General features: G+C 43.7%; 1 protein-coding gene across 1 annotated transcript; it reads right to left on the bottom strand.

Moving 5' to 3' along the window:
• Positions 1-3582: 3582 nt before the first annotated feature.
• Positions 3583-12219, bottom strand: LOC115329519 (putative nuclease HARBI1). The gene is made up of 4 exons (XM_040206255.1): positions 11999-12219; positions 11041-11460; positions 8310-8549; positions 3583-3857 (listed from the first exon to the last, which is right to left on the bottom strand). The coding sequence occupies exons 1-3, from the start codon at positions 12217-12219 to the stop codon at positions 8312-8314; spliced, it is 879 nt and encodes a 292-aa protein (XP_040062189.1). The 3' UTR covers positions 3583-3857; positions 8310-8311.
• Between the last annotated feature and the right edge of the window lie 1573 nt (positions 12220-13792).

Raw genomic sequence — 13792 nt, 5'->3', positions numbered from 1 at the left:
CAGACGATCATGCTCCTTCTGCAAACGAAAATGAACCGAGCGACTACCTCAAAGGGGACCGCGCCGCTGCGTCAAAAGAATTGGACCCTAGATGAAAAATTGGAATTAGTCCGGGAAGTTGAGGCTCGAAAATACCAAATCCTGGGAAAATTCGGCCCTACCGTGACTACTAAAACCAAAAGACGCGCCTGGGACCAAGTCGCCAATTCCATGACCCGCCGCCACCAAGTTCCGCGTTCAGTGAAACAGCTTCAAGAAGCATGGAGAAAATTACTTAAAAAGTGCCGAACTTTGTACAGATTGTACAAAGAACATGACCAACGGACAGGTAAGTTCCAATATTTGCGCTACAAAAACAGAAAAAAGGGCGATATTTGTAAAATCTTTATTGGAAACTTTGGGTGCACTGTACAAATTTATTAGAGAGTGATATATTAGCCCCTCAAATTTTTGGGGCAAATATCTCAACCGAAGACCCCATTCAATGCGCGACAACTAACATCTCGCTCAATATCATGAGAGGGCAAGCCCAAAGATTAATTAGCTCTTACTCGCACAAGTTTCAACACAGTGGCACTAACACAGAAATAGCCCCAAAGCACCTTGGATCCTGTTCCATGCAGTGGGCCTGCGTAATTTCTCAAAATTAATGTCCAAATTTTGCTTGCCAAAAACATTGTCTTTAGCACTGTAAACAATGTAGACACTATTGTTCAACTAAACACAGAAGAAAAATGTATGTAGGCAAGTAGCGTGGGAACAAGGGCAGGGGGGCTTCAGACCCCCTTCCCCTCCCCCCCCCCCCCCCCCTTGAAATTTCAGACAGCTGCGGTAAACAATGCTGCAAAAGGGGGCGGGGTTAAGCTCAGAGGCTCCGTCGCCCCTCCACGTTTCAAACACTTCCGACGCAACCGATTCAGGCACAGAGTGGGCCAGGCTAGCCGGTAGCTGGCAACAGTGAGTTTGCTGTCAAACAAAAAAAAAAAGAAATAAATTGTCCAACATCACATATTACCCGAGACCGGATAATAGGAACCTGAGGGTGAAAAAAAAAACGAAGGTAAGAAAACAATCTTATCATTATTGGCAATTACATGTTTACGCGTTTTCTGTTCATTCGCACATTGATACTATGTTGAATAATGAACACCCTGTCTCCCCTCCCCCACCTTTAATTGTGCTTACATCCTAGAAAACAAAATAAGTGTACTTCAATTCATAGGTGCTGGTCCCAACCCCCATCAGCTGACACCACTTGTCGAGACTGTTTTAAATGTGATCGGGGACGATTCCCCGACGATCTGTGGGATTGACGTCGTCATCGGTGACACCGAAAAGTAGGTAACACTTTATAGGCCATGCTGTGTATGCTATGCTCCTGTTGATACTTTATACATTACAATACTAAAGTTGTAGGTATGAGCACGTGGCTTCGTCAATCACCTTACTTGTGCTAATTGAATGGCCCACCCTTACGCCTACAAGTTTGATATCGTTGCACACTGTATGTAGACTGTGACAATGGAGGCGATAGTACAGTGGAAGCTCTGCACCCAGTTACAGCTTACTAGCCCTGACAGCACAAGGATGCACAAGCAGCAGAAGAGAATGAGCACGCGCTGAAGGTGCATTCTTTTTCTGTTCTGCTCGTCACATTATGAGTACTTCCACAAGATGATAGTTATGAAACTGATGATAGGGATGTTCTGCTGTCACTGATGATAGGTATGAAACTGAGCAGAGACACAAGGCATATCAAAAGTCACCAATTGTTGGCATGCTCCTAGAAAACATTGATGAGCATAGGGAACAGTTTGGATTGTCATAAAAGAATATATTGGTTTTCCATCTCAAAGTAGACATGTCAGTTGCATAACACTACTGCTGCGTGCCCTTACATAGAGACCAACTTCATGAAGCAAAACGACAATATTAGGAGCACGAGTCAAAACCTGTCCAGTAGAGAACAGAACACAGCACAAGGACACCACCTTCACATATTTAGCCATTTCTGCACTGCTGAAAAAGTGCCAATGAAACCATTTATTAGGGTAAATGCAGTAAAACTCACAGTTTGAAACTATTTGTACCACAAAATTACAAAGAAATATTTACATCATAATCAACAAAGCTATGGTAGTCTTTCTCTCAAGTTGAGATCACCTATTTTCTTCAAAGTCAGGTCACTCAATACCCAAATTTTTCCACTGTCAGTGGAAATGTTTTTGCATGATCTTCGTACATGCCTGCTAACGTAGCAAAAATCCATTCTTTTTTGGTAACGCTTATGAGATTAAGTTGAGAATGCACCAATGACTTATTCGATGCTGATCTGTGCCAACAAAATCTGAAAAAGTATCAATGTCCCAGTTAGCCGGACAGTGCTTGGGTACACAATAATCACATATGACGGCTGGTGTGAGTGTGCCACATCTACTTGTTTTAAATCTTGTACAAATGTCTATGTGGCGACTCTACCAACCGCCAATGAAACAAAGTTGCGGGGTTAGGCACTCCAGTCTGTTGTACCACCAACATATGTGGTAAAATTATGACAAGTGTTACTGTCACATCTGGATTAAGGTTGCCGTACGTTGCACTCAGTTCTCCCACACATATATGTACCCTGATCCAGGGTGACGTCAAAAATGTCATGCACTGCAGCCCTCATGCATCACTTGGAGAGATAGAGGACGGAGAGAATCATGTCACGGAGGACGTACGTGCACGAGTATGGTGTCTAGTCACAATCCTTTGCTTCAATGCTCTGAGCAGCTCTCTGGAGCTGTAGCCCTTGCAGTTTGCTAAGTTATGCTGAAATTTACAAGTTCACTCCTGCCCAACAATAGCCCTCTGTGAGCTGCCATTTTTCTCACTGCGCATGCTCGGAACACGTCCCGAGCATTAACTTTATGCAGGACAATATTGTACCTCGGGCTGCCATCCACAGCCAGTCAGTGACCTGGGTTTTTAAGTTTGCTGATAATCGTTGTAAAGGCTTATGCGTTAAAGGGATACCTCAACGAAATTAAAAATATACCCGTCGTGTTCAAAAATAGGTTGAATATGATCCACTGTATCCCTAAATGACAATCGCACGTTTGTATTTTGAACCTGGTGGCTATAGTTTTCGTTACAAACGGCCCACCCTGACAAGCGCTCGGAGAACAGCCAGCGGAGAGCATGTGACACCCAACGCAATCGTGACGTAGTTCGTCTCGGGACGAGCAAAGCTGCGACGAGGCTGACGTCGAGAGGATGGCCTAGTCGTTCCAGCCACCAAAGCGGCTGCTTTTGTACGAATTTTGAGTGAAGGGTTAATCTTTTATAATCTTGTAGGGGGACAATAGCAACTTCTGGGACATACAAAAAGGATTCTTTGGAAGAGGAGAGTTCCTCCTTCCCCTCTTCTATTGTGGTAGCCGGAGGCGAGACAGTTACCGTCACTAGCTGTCAAGGTTCTTAGACTGGCATTACAAAAGAGGCGTTAGCGACATCCACCTGGTGCTCTTTGCCAATCGCTTAATTCGTTTTAAAATTCCTTTTCGTGACTTTTTTAACAAGATATTGTTGTGTTCGATGTGATACTGCTCCTTCGAACACATATAGACCAAAAAATGAAACCCGAAATTTTGTTGTAGTATCCCTTTAACCTCAAACAATTTCCTGGTCATGCGTGTCACTACAGCAGCTGCACGGGAAGGGTGACGACGCCGCCACCCTCGTCATCTGGCAGCAGTACAGTTGAAGACGACGCAGCACAGAGAACACTGGCCTCTCCTGTTGTGCAGCACAACCAGCGCTGGACCCGTGAGGCTGCACAGCAGTACCAGAGAAGGGCCGAGCGACAGCAGGATCTGGAGCATGAGAATATACTCCTTGAGAGAAAGTACACAAATGGGGCCATACAGGCTGCAAACGCAACCCTCGCTGCAGCAGATGCTGCACGGAGTTTCTATGCTATAGGGGAGGAAGTGCTCAGGGAGCAAAGAGAACTCATTAGACTTGAAACCACCCGAGCACAGCTGCAAATTGAACTGATAAAAAGACAATTAGGACAAGATTAACTCATGTAATGAGCTACTTGCATTGTTTGTCGCTGTGTTGTATACATATTTTGCGTTTTTTCTGACCTACATACTTGGTTGCACGATTATAACGCTCACATTTTTTTTGCCAAAATGGGTGCCTAAAATTAGATGCACTTACAATTGAAACCAAAACTCAAAAGAAAAACGCAAGGCAGCTAGCCCAATCGCCTTTGTGACCGTTTGTTTACATTAGATATTTTGGTATCCGTATCGCGCGTTCTTTCGCCTTTATGTCATCACACTGACGGGAAACGATAACCACGGAGCGACACTGCGTAGCCTCGCAATCCCAGCGACCCAATGAGCTCGCGAAGTGTTGTATGAAAAAAAAAAAGTGAAGGCCGTTTACAACTCCGTAACGCCGAATTAGAGCGCAGCTCTTGAGGAGGAGTAGGGAAGGGTACTGAGGGGGAGGGGGGTCACGTGACCTCGGCGGGGGGGGGGGGGGGTCACGTGACCCCCAGGTCACATGACCCCGCAGAGAAATTTTTCCGCTAGGTTTAGCGGACAAATTTTTCCGCTAGATTTAGCGGGGAATTTTTTCCGCTAGATTTAGCGGGGAAATTTTTCCGCTAGATTTAGCGGGGAAATTTTTTCACTAGATTTAGCGGAGAAATTTTTCCGCTAGATTTAGCAGAGAAATTTACCCATCATGCACCGGCGGTTACGACGACGGCGACGGCGACGCCGCTCAAGCCGGAAACTAGCGCCTAAGAGCTGCACTTATGGGTGTTCAAAGTGCATTACTTTACCTGCGCGGTAGAATCGGCAGCAATTAAATTTTTCGATATCTGGGAGCTAAAATTGCCTGCATGTAAGTATCGGGGCCACGTTAGAATCGTGCAAACATGGTATGTTTGACACTTCATTTATTTTATGCATGCTATCTACAAGGGAAGCTTGCACACAATCTTTTCCATGTCGTTGACTATCCCTACACTAGACCAGCGTGGTTGTTCTGATCGCAATATTTTACGCTGTGGTTAAGTAAGCAACAGAATATCATACTGGCAGTATGGCACCCAGGCTTTCGACGCCCCAAAGGTGGCACATAATTTACATGGATACCTAAAATAAAAATATGGGTTAAGCTCAAAGGCAGATGTATAATTCCTTCTTTCCTATATCCCTTCACATGTTTCCCTTTCATAACGCGGCTCCCCGTCACAGCTCAAGAGAGGAGGTCGCCAAGACGATTAGCCTCCCGGCAGAAGACCAAGGTCGAGTTTCTGTGTTTTAAGAAAATGTTCGAGTCATCGATGAGTGGACCACAGACACTTTCTGACTTGCATCTGCAAATATTCCTTCTGCTTTTAAGATAAAGGCTTTTTCTGCCTGGATATGCTCCTGCGACCTATGGACTGTGTGCTGCTTATGTACGAAAAAGTTCATACTAAGAATATCCCGAAACTCAGGAACAGAAAAAGGGATCAAACACAACACTACATCATTTTGTTGCGTGTGTCACCTTTTGGGGCCCCGGGTCTTCAACTCTTATTACTTTGAATCGTCACCATTACCTTGTTCTTTAAGTATTTATTTATTTATTTATTTATTTATTTATTTTATTTAAAGAGTACCTTCATCGCCTCGAGGGCATTATTGTAGGAGGGGTGGGAAATAACACACATACATAAAAACACAAAGTGATCACTTGTCCGCACGGAATAGATATACAACCGAGAAAAAAATACACTGTTATCCAACACAACAGTTTTTTGGAGCTGAAATCTACTTGCTGCTTGTACGTAGGCTCGCGATAATTCGAACTCGGATATTTCGTACTTCCAGTTATTTCAAACAGGTTTAAAAATTTTGGTTGTCCCGCTAAGCTTTTTTATGTATTTATAAGCCACTTAATTCGAATGGCGTTTTCGCTTAATTCATAGTTTTTTGCTCTCGCGGCCCTGTTGAGTGCGCTTCTTTCCGAGCACCGCTGCACCGCAGAGAAGCAATACCTGCGGAGCTTGCTTTTGCGAGTGTTGCTTCTCCGCAGTGCACCAGTGCTCGGAAAGAAGCGCAGTCAACGGGGCCGCGAGAACAAAAAACTATGAATTAGCGAAAACGGCACACATGAACGGAAAACGGCGTTCAAATTATGTGCTTCAAGACTAGCAATGATGACCAAGACGACAACGAGGACGAGGCACAGCTCACTGGCATCATGATTTCTGGCCTTGAAACACGTAATGTGAACGCCGTGCAGGCGAACTATATTAGTCTTGACGACGATGTGTGTGTTTGTCATGATGACTCATTAGAGGACATAGTACGGAAAGTAATGCCAGCACAGTGCAGCAGTGACAGTGAAGATGACGATGAAGAAATGGATGACCCACTACGAACTGTCACAGCCGCAGAGGCCTTTGAGCACATCGCTCAGCTCCGGAAGTTTCTGTCTGCAAAGGAAAAGTCCCGTAAAGAGCTGCTTGCGTTGGCTGGCATTGGAAATTTTGTTTTGAGATCTCATGTGCTGACTAAACAGTCCACAATTGACGACTTTTTTGCCGGATGAATAAACTTAGTCACAGTTCTTTCACAAATGTGTTATGCCTGTACTTGCTTATAGTTATGCATTAACTCTAAGCAAGCTATTGTGCTATGTAGAGGAAACTGGCCAAAATCTGCTTTGTATATATCGCTATCCATGTAACAAATCATAATGTTCTCTAGTATCATATATATCCAACTAAAATATGTGACTTTCTGGAGTTTGAATTAATGAGAGTGTAGTATGTACAATAAAGCTCCTCTCTGGACAATGCCCTACTAAAAATAAATGTTTTGCAAATGATGTTATCATGCCAGCCAGGATGAAGAAAATATGAACTAACCCTAGGAGGTTTGTGAAAAATAAGAGAAAAGCTTTGCGGGTTGGAAAAACCTGTGAAAGGTGTTATGACTCAACACTCAGAAGCGTACACTATGTAAATCCTATGAGCTAGTAACCATGAGTATGCAGTGAAAAATGAACATTCTATGGGGTAGTATATATAATTTGTACTGATAGCTTTGAAATTGGTATCAAATGAACATTGTTTCACTATACTCTCCTATTCATGCTCCTGTACCCATTAAATAGTATCGGTTTGTAGATATTGAATGGGAAAATAACTGTCTTCTTCAGTTGCCTCATTATAAACTGTGCACACATAGTCTGTTATAGGGCTGACTTCAGCACTTCCCATAAAGCTTCCGTCGGTGTGGGAAATGTATTACAAAAAATAATGACAGTATAAAAAGAGAGCTCCAGAGAGTGCGAAGAAGTGCACAAATTTGAAGAAGCATCCCTCGTGTCATTAGTTAGAAGTTTGAAAAGTGCATTGTTATGAACTCCGGAAATCAAATTCAAAATCTATTAGTTTAAGAGAGCCCGTGTGTGCCTATGCTTGTAGCTCTGCGAGAGTGCAGGAGTTGATGGGGAGGAGACCAAAGCAGTAACAAGCAGTTGAGCTGCAGCGTGCGATTGCAGGAGTGTTGGACATTGCACTGCACTCCCGTTTGACCAATAGCTTCGGCAGGGATTTTTTTCGAGCACACTCTTTCCAACGAGCTAATTATAAGTGCCTCAAATGACACATTTCGAGCTTTGTAACAATAATGCGGGAAGTAAGAACATTTTTTTTCATTACTTATTTCGTCGCTCATGCTGCAATTTACACATACTGCTATGGAAGCAACAGGTATAAGGGGATGTCCATCAATCATTCTTTACATTTCTATCATCCAAATTTCGAAACTCTATGTGGGATATCTGCAAGCACTACCCGAATTGATCTGTGCAAGAGTGATATATGCATTGCTGGAATGTCATTGTCATGTTGATAACACACTTTCAGCATTGTCACATGTGTCACACTCCTTTATGGGTTATTTTGGGTAGAACTTATGATAATCTTACATCCAGTTAGATCATACAAAAAAAAGCTTAAAATAAAATTAATCAATATCTCAAAGCTGTTGGCTTCTTGCTAACTGTGCAGCACGGTTGAGCCCCTAACTGTTGCAGTTTCCAAAAATACAATTGATGTTTAAGTAGCAAAACAATAAATATTATTTCAAGCAATTATTTGATCTAGTTAGACAACTGTCTGACATAATTTTCTTATAATTATCTGCAAAGCCTGATAAACAAAAGGTGAAAGCAATAGCCACGATCATAACAAAGCATCTTGCATTAGAAATGGACAGCCAGAAGATACCTATCCAGACACTTACACTTAGCCGAAGAAATGGTTGACAATAAAGTCTCGGGCCTCGTTGCTCTCAGCACGGTTGGCTGCTACGGGCTCAACGGGAACCTCAGCGGGGATGGCGGCCACGGGTGTCCTGCAGGGGTACCTCTTGGCCAGGTTGTGGAGGGCACAGCACGCGACAATGATGTCGCAGCACCGTTCTGGAGCCATTCGGAGCTCAGCGTGAAGGCAATGGAACCTCCGCTTGAGTTGGCCGATTGTCCTGTACAGAGCGCATGGATCAAAACCACATGTTATTCCTTCCCAGAAACCCAATAGCAAAATCGGACAACAGCGTGGAACGCAAATACTCAAGAGGATGACACGCAACAAGGACAAATTTACAGCTGAATTCGAATCGCAAATTGGCTGCCGTGCCCGATATCACACCTCCTAATTTTTCCAGCCCAAGCTCCAGCCCATTGCTCCAGGATATCGAAAGCTGGGCATTATGCATACCATTTTATTTTCCTTCCGAATTATTTTTACACTGCGTTCACATCCGGGGTCACCTGAGGTTAGCCTGTGCAATGTATTTTATAGAAAGCAACAAGCAAAGTGCAGCTTTATTCAAGCGCTATCCTCAAAGGGTTTCGTGGATATGCTTCCAACCAAACACCTGCATATGCACAGGCCAATATGTTAGAATTTTTTGCTACCTGATTGCTGCCAACGCTGTAAGAATTAACTTGTAACCAAGCTTTATACTGCAACAAATACAGTACCATCAAAATTTCATTCTACATGTTACTTGTGAGACAGAGTGAAAAGAGAAAGAGAGCCAGACTCTTGTCTTGTTGAGCCTTTTCCCTTCCACTCTCCAGGAATAGATGTTCGTGGTAGCGCAACCCATCTACTTTTGTCATTGATCAATAAGAATCCGTCTTGTAAGTCTGGGAGATGTAAAACGTAAAGCACTTGATATAACGCCTTATCCAAGTACTCCTATACCCTTTGATTGTGCCGCTAGTGTTCCTATTAGTTAGTGGTCCACGCACCGCCATTTCTGACTCAAGTGGAAGCTCCTGGACGCATGCAGCCAAAGTTTTGGTAGAGGGTCTTATGGCGCTTTCACAACGGAATCCCAAGCAAGATTTGCCTGAACATTTGAGATTGCAGCGACTCATCATCAGTCGTGAATGACGTGTAAGATGGTGTCTAGAGACTATTTGTGGAAACTTGTTATTGCATGCTCAACTTCAACATTGTCCAAAATGATGCCTTGGCACTACTCTTAAATCCATCGATGAGAGCAGAATAGGTCATGCTAGGCATGTACTCTTGGCCAATCGGTCAAGACGGTCAGCAACACACAATTGTTTGCGACTTACACCGATGTGCCGCTATTTTTGGATCACACGCATCTTAGCACGCACGAGCTTAGCTGTACTTGTGCACTCAATATGAGTACATACATATCTAGCACGTTTAGTTAGTTTTCATTAAACAGCCCGAAACTGACATTTCAAAAAGTAGACATATGAAAGTGCCAAGGCACAGTGTTACTTCCACTGCTGTGTCTAGGAAAAAAATTCCATTGTCATTAATGCTTCTTTTTGTCCAATTAACAAAATATCAACTTCTGTCCGGGTCTTGCGTAGCACTGGCACCTGAGGTGAGTTTAGTGCTTTTCCCCATTATTGCCAGTCCTGGGGACCTAAGACATAACTGAGTTTCTGCATTTTCAGTCTCAAGCGATAAAACCCAATAAAGTGTGGTGAGGTAAGTTTCGAAAGTTTGATTTTAAACCTAAATGGTCAGTACTTTAGACCATTACAGGTGCATGTGACCGAGTAAACAGAGTATAGAAGCATGTGACCGAGTAGTCAACTATCTTATCTCCGTGCTTTCAAACTATTCTGTTGGAAGCACACTTTAGGAAGTATTTGGGTTTGTCATCGATGCAATTTGCGTTCCTTTGTCCATCAAGTTTGCTGTGGTCGTCTAGAGGGCGGATTTGGAGCGTTTTCATTGTTTGTCAAGCCATTTGGTCTTACTTTTGTTCTGGGAGGAATGGAATGTCATTCTGTTCCTATTGTAGGGAGCATAAGAAAAAAACCAAAGCTGTTTAAACAGCCTCTCTCAAGGTGCTATCTGGTTAGAGGAAAGCAGCTTTAATAGTCCTCCACATGTGAAGAACAAAGAAGCGTGCCAAGAATTACGTTTGCAAATTTTGCGATTAAGAATTTGTCGTCACAGCACATGTATAACCAAGGTTACGTTTGCCATGTCCGCAAGTGTTGCCGCTTGACGAATAACTCAGATATGAACCTAATCTACTGCATTCTCGACAAACCTGCTTGAAAAAAAACGTAACTGGTCAATAGATATCGACCGGAAAAAGGCAGTAAGCTTTCGACTAAAAATATTCATCGATAAAAACTGAAAATTTCATACTCACAATAACAACCGAAAAAAGTATGCCGATTCCAGAAAAATAAAAACTGAAACCGCAGAACCCTAGGCAGCTATTATAAGTTGTATTGATTCGTAATCTCAGGATACTACTTTCATCTTGCTTACATAAAACCACGGTACCTTATGCTTCGTTAGATTAATATAAAAATTTGTATGAATATTTTTATGCCATAAAGAATAGCAACAGACGTAAGGAGCATGCACGTGTTGCACATATTACGTCAAGACAGCTAGTCGTCTCGAAATGTCTTGCATGAATATCTCTGTGCCCTTCACAATATATGGCCTAGATTTACCGTTCAACAATGCTTCTTGTCGTCGTGTGTGCCGTATTGTATGCGACCTCGGCTGCTGATGACGGCGACAGGAATGGCGTCATCAGCCAAGGTTGACAGGAGTAGCCGCTGTCACCAAGCAGCAGGCCGTCGTACTCTCCACTGGCCAGCTTGACTGCCAAGGTGCTCTCCGTGAAGATCCGAGAGTCGCGGGTGCTTCCAGGCCACCTTGCAACCACGTTGCGAATCCGAGAAGAGGCGTCAACGACCACCTGTACGTTGATGGAATGGTATCCATGGCGGTTGACGTACGCCTCCTCGTGCACATGGGGTGCCTGGATCCGGACATGGGTACCGTCAACAGCACCCACGACCAAAGGAAAGCCGGCCATGTCGTAGAACTTGTGCTGCAAGGCTGCCCCCTCCGCAGCGTCAGGCCATCTGCGTCGTTGATCCCCTCAGCAATTAAACCACATATAGTAAACTTACAGCTACAATGCTTATGAATACCTTTTTAATGAGGAATGCTAAGGACTTTGGCCGTGCCCTTCAAGTTTGTGGTAGCAGTAAAGTGCCTCAGTAGCACCTGTTCAATAGTGAAGTTTGCATGTTTTCATAGGATCCCTTTTTATTTTTGTTCAGTTACCAAGACCTATAAAGTGACTGTGATTCGGTGCAAGTCCTTACCAAAAGTGCAAACGGGTCGCTTTCTGAGGTTTCTCAGAAAAATGGCGTGCCCGGGCCCTTTCCAATCGGGCAAGTAGGACGCTTACGGCCGTAATCATTTTTTTTCTATTGAAAAGGGGGGGGGGGGGGGAGGAGGGAGGGCTAGTTACTAGTAGGTAGAATATTACTGCCATAAAAAGGCAACCTACAAAACATCCCTATCACCAGCAATTCAGATATATTTTTAGTGTATTTACTTTACTTCAATACGGCTGGCAAACTACAATTAAAAGGAAAAAAAAAGGACCCTTACCGTATGAAGTCTTGTGCTCGACGAGCCAGCGCTACGGTGACTTGCCTCACAGCCCGTGAAGCACTTGACACATGCACGCGGATGTAGTCGCCTGCAGTGATCAGAAAGTTCCCAGTTGCGTAGAACTGCAAGGCGATGATCACTTGCTGCTCCGCAGAGAGGGCGCGGCTACGACGTGTACGGCGCTCCAAGTCCGGACGCAGTGTGTCGACGAGAAACATTATGCCTGCTCTTCCAAATCGGAACCGTTGCTGCAGCCCATCCTCGTCGAAATCCTCAAAGGGGTTCAGGCGGTCCCGCAGCACACGCTGTCGCCTCATCATTGCCGCTGCGTACTGCGCGTCCGTGCGGTCTCTTCTGTGTCGGCGATTCCTTGCGTTGGACATTCTGCCCGGTAGCAAAGTCGGAAATCGGTCCGCAAATCTTATCAGTCAGTCCGTGGCCGGTCGGAGGGTTTGTCGGTGGGTCGGTCGGTCGAAGGGCAGAATACAGACAGGAAAACTCAGATGATAACCGAAAACGAGAAACGCGCGTTGCGTGCAACGAGGCGAAACTGGTTGTATAAACAAACGCCGTGCACGCGACACGGCACACACGGCGTTGCCAGACTTGGAAGCGACGGTCGACGCACTTGCTTTTTGCAAAACACGACAACAGAAAACTGCAAAGCACTTTGACTAGGTGTCTTGTCTACGCTTCCACACTTCGAAAGAAAGAATTTCGATGCAAAAAAGAAACTATCCTTTTTCTTTTCAATTGAGCAAACGTTTCTTGCAAGTTACAACTAGATTTAGCCGAAAACGGTTCCCATAAAGCAAACGTTGTATCATAAAAAAATAACGATTTATTTTTTTCAGCACAAGGTGGCGCAGGCTCCAGCCCAATAATAAAGGACGGATTTGTTTTATGTCCAGCCATTAAAGTTTCGTAGTAGGTACAACGTAGGTACAACTAGGTACTTTCGGTACCTACTAGGGACTTTGGCCAACGCTAACCGCGGTTAGCTCTTCGAGCAAACGGGCCCAGGTGGCGGGTTTGAATCCCGTCTGAGGGGCCCTCAATGTGACAGAGGCATTTTGCAAAGAATTTATCGTGTAAACGACCGTTGGGCTTACGTAAACATATCCCCAGGTCGTCAAAATAAATCATCAGTACTTCGCTGAGGCGTGCCCGATGTCCTTCTTTGGTTTAGTACATTACACTCCCAAATTTAAGTTTTGACTGTATTACTTAGCTATGTGTCCTGTGGCCCAAATCAGAACATTAAGGCGCAGATTATTTAGTCTGTGATACAAAAGTGTCGCACAGATTATTTATAGTGTGTGACACAAAATAAATTTTTAAGTCATTGAAGCAAGCGCATTAGTTTAGCCATAATATTGAGATAAAAATCACAACAATACAGGTTTTTGCCGTTTTTTTCTTTTGTAAATGATTAATAAATACATATTTGTTCTTTGGATGTAGAAAGTAAAGTCGAGGTTTTTTTTATATTATCTCTGTTTATTTTTGCCATACGCGTGAATACCCAACTCATACCCACACACCGATGGGCAATAATATGTATTTACAGGAACATCATTCCGCTAATGTATGTTCAAACCTTCTAGCAGTCGAATTGTGTACCTCCCTTTAAGGAAAATTAATATTCGTCAAATTCATATGGATGGAATAGGATGGTACTTTAGTTACTTTTCATGTGACGTTATTTTAAGTTAAAAAAATAACACTGCACTTAAAAACCACGTGAAGAGGTTACCACCTGCCTCAGTAAATGCATAATTCACAAGGAAG

Source organism: Ixodes scapularis, unplaced genomic scaffold (assembly GCF_016920785.2).
Source record: "Ixodes scapularis isolate PalLabHiFi unplaced genomic scaffold, ASM1692078v2 PGA_scaffold16__2_contigs__length_2301149, whole genome shotgun sequence".
Taxonomy (NCBI): Eukaryota; Metazoa; Arthropoda; class Arachnida; order Ixodida; family Ixodidae; genus Ixodes; species Ixodes scapularis.
The sequence above is the reverse complement of the archived record's forward strand: the minus strand, read 5'-3'. Positions and strand labels throughout refer to the sequence as shown.